The 6,000-nt window shown below is 34.5% G+C and overlaps 1 protein-coding gene across 1 annotated transcript in view; it reads left to right on the forward strand.

Moving 5' to 3' along the window:
• The window catches only part of LOC113605607 (zinc finger protein 529-like), a 49,742-nt gene extending 44,445 nt beyond the window's left edge, over positions 1-5,297 (forward strand). Inside the window, 3 exon segments of the mRNA XM_027079097.1 lie at positions 462-526; positions 608-2,120; positions 5,053-5,297. Of these exon segments, the coding sequence (XP_026934898.1) occupies positions 462-526; positions 608-1,809 (1,267 nt within the window). The 3' untranslated portion in view covers positions 1,810-2,120; positions 5,053-5,297.
• Positions 5,298-6,000: the final 703 nt, after the last annotated feature.

The raw sequence follows: 6,000 nt of genomic DNA on the forward strand, positions 1-6,000 counted from the left end.
TGATGATAGCTACTTTATTGAATGTTTACTACATGCCAGGCATTAAATATTTTACAGTTATTAACTCTTTTCAATGATGATTTTTTTGTACTCCTTTTTAGAAAAGGCCTGGGAAATTTATAAGTAAATAAAGACACAACAGGAAAGACTTGTGGGTTAAGTCTCATCCTTCTCCGTGAAAGCACAGCTAAAGAAAAACTCAGAAAACCTAGGTAGCAGAAAAGTATTTCTTCTGAGCACAGACATTGATTCTTTAAGACAACTCCTCTGTGTATGGGACTCAGTTTAAACGAGTTTGGAACATTTAATTTACACTTAAATATGAGAGAAGCTGTCTAAGCAAGAACCATTAAGAATATAATGAGGATGCTATATTTCATCCCAATTTGTAATCAGCTAATCACAGGATAACCAATGTGAAAAGTTTTTCATCATATATTCAACTTTGTTAGATAGCTGAGAATTACTATTGGAGAGAAACCATATGAATTTACTGAATGTGGAAAAGCTTTCATCCATGTCACATGTCAAGAGATACTAAGGAATTCTTGTTGGAGAAGGTATCTGTGCATGATAAGAATGTTGGAAAGCCTTCAGCCTGAATCAGATCTCCTTCAGCATGATCAAATTCATGCTGGAGAGAAACCTTATGAATGTAATGACTGTGGAAAAACATTTAACCTGAAGCAAAACCTCATAGAGCATAAGAAAATGCATACTGGAGAGAAATCACATGAATGTAATGAATGTGGTAAAGAATTCTCTCGAGTCTCATCCCTTACTCTACATTTGAGAAGTCATACAGGAAAGAAACCATATAAATGTAATAAATGTGGAAAAGCCTTCAGCCAGAAGGGAAACTTGCTTACTCATCAAAAACATCATACTGGAGAGAAAACTTATGAATGTGGGAAAGCTTCTATTCAGATGCCAAGCCTTATTAAACACCAGAGAAATCATATTGGAAACAAACCCTATGTATGTAAGGAGTGTGGCAAAGCCTTCAATGGAAAATCATATCTCTCTGAGCATGAGAAAATTCATACAGGAGAGAAACCATTTGAATGTAATCAATGTGGAAGAGCCTTCAGCCAGAAGCAATACCTCGTTAAACATCAGAATATCCATAGTGGAAAGAAACCCTTTAAATGTAATGAGTGTGGAAAAGCCTTTAGCCAGAAGGAAAACCTCATTATCCATCAAAGAATTCATACTGGCGAGAAACCTTATGAATGTAAAGGGTGTGGGAAAGCTTTCATTCAGAAGTCAAGCCTCATTAGACACCAGAGAAGTCATACAGGAGAGAAACCTTATATATGTAAGGAATGTGGAAAAGCCTTCAGTGGGAAATCAAACCTCACTGAGCATGAGAAAATTCATATTGGAGAGAAACCCTATAAATGTAATGAATGTGGAACAATCTTTAGGCAGAAGCAGTACCTCATTAAACATCACAATATTCATACAGGAGAGAAACCCTATGAATGTAATAAATGTGGAAAAGCCTTCTCTCGAATCACATCTCTCATTGTACATGTGAGAATTCATACAGGTGATAAGCCTTATGAATGTAAAATATGCGGGAAAGCCTTCTGTCAAAGCTCATCTCTTACTGTGCATATGAGAAGCCATACAGGTGAGAAGCCCTATGGTTGTAATGAATGTGGGAAAGCCTTCTCTCAGTTCTCAACTCTTGCTCTGCATATGAGAATCCACACTGGAGAAAAACCTTATCAGTGTAATGAATGTGGAAAAGCTTTTAGCCAGAAGTCACATCATATTAGACACCAGAGAATTCATACTCATTAAAACTCTATGAATGCCTTGAATTTGGGAACACCTTCAAGAGAATTCGTATTAAACAGTATATCAGAAAATTCATTTTACAGTAAAGTCACATGAATGTGGAAAATCCTTCAGCAACAGCTCAAAATGTAATATACTGAGAATTTAATAACTATCACAGTATCATGAAAACCTACACCCCAAGACCCCCACAACAAACATTGTTCCTGCTGTACTTTTAGGAGCATTCTCATTAAAGTAAGGATCCAGTCATGGACACTAATCAACATGGTTCTGGAAGGCCTACTTGATGCATTCAGACAAAGATATGCGAGGTATTAAGATGTGAAATTAAGAGACAAAATTGTCTTTTTTTTTTTTTCCGGTATGTGGGCCTCTCCTGTTGCAGAACACAGGCTCTGGACGCGCAGGCTCAACGGCCATGGCTCATGGGCCTAGCCGCTCCGCGGCATGTGGGATCTCCCCAGACCGGGGGCACGAACCCGTGCCCCCTGCCTCGGCAGGCGGACTCTCAACCACTGTGCCACCAGGGAAGCCCAAAATTGTCATTTTTTTGTTACATGTTTTGCTACATGTATAGTCATCAAAATTATTTGCTCTTGATGCAGTAATAGAAAACAAAGATTGTGACAGAATATTATATCCAGAAACATATGCATATCTTTATGGGGAATTAGCAATTGATAGAGGTGGTAATCACAAGTTGGTAGGAAAATCTGGATGATTTAAAAAATGGTCTCAGGGTAATTGACTCTTCATATGGAAAAATATTAGATCTTTGCTGTTGTTATACATTAAAGTATTTATTTAAAAATCCAAAAGTGTTGTGAAGATTAGAATGCAAAGAGCAAAACTTAGTAATATAAGAATTTTATAGGAGAATTTTTTCAAACCTCAGGGTAGGAAAGAATTTCGAAAACAGATTCCAGAATACCCACTCTTGAGTATACACACATATAGTGAAGAAACTGATACATGTACCCAGGGAGTCCTGTACCTTTATGTTCATTGCAGCATGAGTTATATTAGCAAAATATTGGAAACAAATGTCTGTCACTTTTGAAATGGATGAATAAAATGTGATACAGTCACACTGTATAATATTCTCTAGTAGTTAAGTTTAACAAATTAAATCTATATGTATTAATAGAGAAAGATATGAAAATCATGTAGAGTGAAAACAAATGAAGTGAATATATTATAATTATACCTGTATGAATTTGAATTAAATCAACACTAGCCAACACTAGTATTAAAGCATTGGTTATGGTGAACATTTTTATGTAAAACTATGAAGAATGGATTGGAAGAATACACACTCAATTCCCAAAAGTGGTTGTCTCTAAAAAGAAAGGCAGTAGAAGGGAAATGGGGCCAAACATGGTAGTTAAAGGATACTTCAGTTTTGTATCTAAATATCTATCTCATTAAAAAGAAATAAAGATTCCAATTAAATAAAACAAAATATTAGTTAAATCTGAATTGTAATAGTATATGAGTTTATTCTGTTGTTTATGCTGTTTCTTTTAAACTTCTGAAAATTAAAAAAGATAGGGATAGGAGTAGGGAAACTATATGGAGTACATGTTATAGTGGATTCACATTCCCAGTTAGATGCAGATATTTTACAGAAGATATTTCTACAATCATAACTTTACTATAAAATATGAATTTTAAAAATTGGAATGGTAACAAATCTAGTTATTTAAATTTACTCTCAAATGTCATATCATTAATCTCTGTGTGGTCTCTACTGAGACCACAGTAGATTATAGCATGATTTTGCAACAGGTGATTGAATCACATACATTTAAGGATCATATCACTTAGTAATACATGCACAAACTTGTTGGAGATAATTAGTTTTTCAGAAACATTTATCAGAAATTTTAATAGTCCACATAACCAATATTGGCATTAGAAATTTGACATTTTTTAAATGAGGAAAACATGTCACTCTTACATTTTTTTGTATGCCATTGAGTAAAACATCAACTCTTGCATTTCAGCTTGAGTTTTAAACTCAGACTATTCTTTTTCTCTAACCTGCCACAGTCAATCAATTTCCCCCACCTCTAGTTTGTTTGTTTCCTTCAGGAAAATGGCACTGAAAAGGGAGATCTCAGACCTAAACAGAATTCTTTTATTAAAAGCAAATCTTTATGAGGATTTTTGATTCCTTTCCACAATAACTTGACATATAGAAAGCATTTAGTGCTCTTTTTGAATAGTGATAAAAAATGAGTATGTAACACAAAACTTAGGCTGCTTTCAAATATATCAATTTCTTTTAAACCCAGAATAATACTATGCTACTATAACTATAGCACTGCATGGCTTATTATTAGCATATTTGAAGGTTGGTCTTGAGATAAGATTATAAATGCCATAGGTTGACTTTGTGAGGTAATGTATCCAAATAAGATACATGTATATCTATGTGAATCTAAATTATCCTCTCTTTTCTTCCATTTCTCATTAAGCATTCTCTCATATTCCTTAAGTGTTATCCCTTTGTGCTGGTGCAGCTTTGAAATCACCAGAGCAACTAGGAACTCTAATCCAGACCAAATAAGGAGGATTACCTTTTGGTGCCTATAGCTGGTCAGTGCCAAGGCCTAGCAACAATAATGATTATAATGGTCAGATAGAGTAAGATAAGCAGTTGCTGCACAGTATTCAGTGATATTGTGTGCTATAAATTTATTCAGCCATCCCCCCTACTAATTCAACTTGTTGCTAGTTATTTGCCATCACAAACAACACTATAGTAAACACCCTTATATTGGCCCTTACCTTTTATTTTTATTTCTGGGGGATAGTTTATAGGCAACAGACTGCTAGATCAAAGGATATGTGTTATTTTAAAATTTTAAGATGCAATCAGTTATTTTCAAAAAGACAAGTTTCCTCCAGCCATGCAATAGGTGGTATTATACTAAAATTCATGTTTGATGAGTATAAACTTCATCTTTTCCTAGATTTGCTTCTTTGTAAATTTTCATATTAGCCTATTTTCCTATAGGATTATTTATCTTTTTGTCAGTTTTGAAGACTTCTACATGTATTAGACATTAGGAAGTTTATGGATTGGTTATAGAGATATTTTAATCTCTAGATTATATATGTTATTTCTTAGGTTTTCTTATAAATTGTCTATTTCCTTTTTGCAATATATTAATATTTAATCCATCTAGAATTGAATTTTTAATGTCATATATGAGGGTTCATTTTCTTTTCTTCCAGATGGGTTGCCAGTTATACAAGCACAATTTGTTAAAATAATCCAGCAGCCAGTTTATCAGCAAGTCACACAGCTCTGACACCTGCATGTCCACCAGAAGCAATCACAGATTTGAACTAGCAATCAAAAAGAGAGAGGGAGAACAGAATAAGCTTTAACCTGACATTAAGTTTATTATTAGATTTGTCCTGACAAAAAAATGTCTTCACAGCATGTTCATCGACAGTCCTGCAACTATCCAAGCAAGCACAGCTTCCACTGCTTCAGCACTGCACAGAGGAGAAAAGATCAAAATGGGTGTGGTTCACCTCAGCACTGGGAAACATTAACATTCTCATCCAGCATATTTTATAATAATCAACCAGGGCATCTGCACGGTGTGCCACCATCACATGGGGCACACTCACTTGTAACAATGATAATCATTTAAGCACAGAGAAGCCACTGCCTTGGTTTCCCAGGACTTGTGGTGCCTTACTTATATAGGCTGTCAATGTCTACATGCCAGTTAACAGTTCGCCCCATCCAGATACAGGCTACAGATGAGAGATTTACAGTGGTGTTTTCTTCAAGGAAACTGGTAGAAAGGCAAATCTAAAGTCATTTTTCCAGAGATGAATCAGTGGGAAAGACCTGTTCTTAATCCTTTACTGATAACCACACTTTTCCTACTCAACTAAAACTTTGCTATGTAATCCTTTAACCATATGATCTTTTTTTCATTCAACTTAAACTGCCTTATATTTTGATTTATACCAAGACCTATTTCTATATTCTCTTGCTTCATTAATCTGTTTTTCTATTCCTATACTAACACCATATTAATTGATAACATATTAGCCTTATTGTATTTTGATACTGAGTATTACAGCAAGTCCCCCACTCACTGTTTTTCAGTTTTATTGGCTAATCTAAGTTAATTTTCTTTCTATATAAATTAAGATAGTTTT

This window comes from Aethalodelphis obliquidens, unplaced genomic scaffold (assembly GCF_003676395.1).
Source record: "Aethalodelphis obliquidens isolate GAN/ISIS:26980383/991018 unplaced genomic scaffold, ASM367639v1 scaffold43, whole genome shotgun sequence".
In the NCBI taxonomy this organism is placed as follows: domain Eukaryota; kingdom Metazoa; phylum Chordata; class Mammalia; order Artiodactyla; family Delphinidae; genus Aethalodelphis; species Aethalodelphis obliquidens.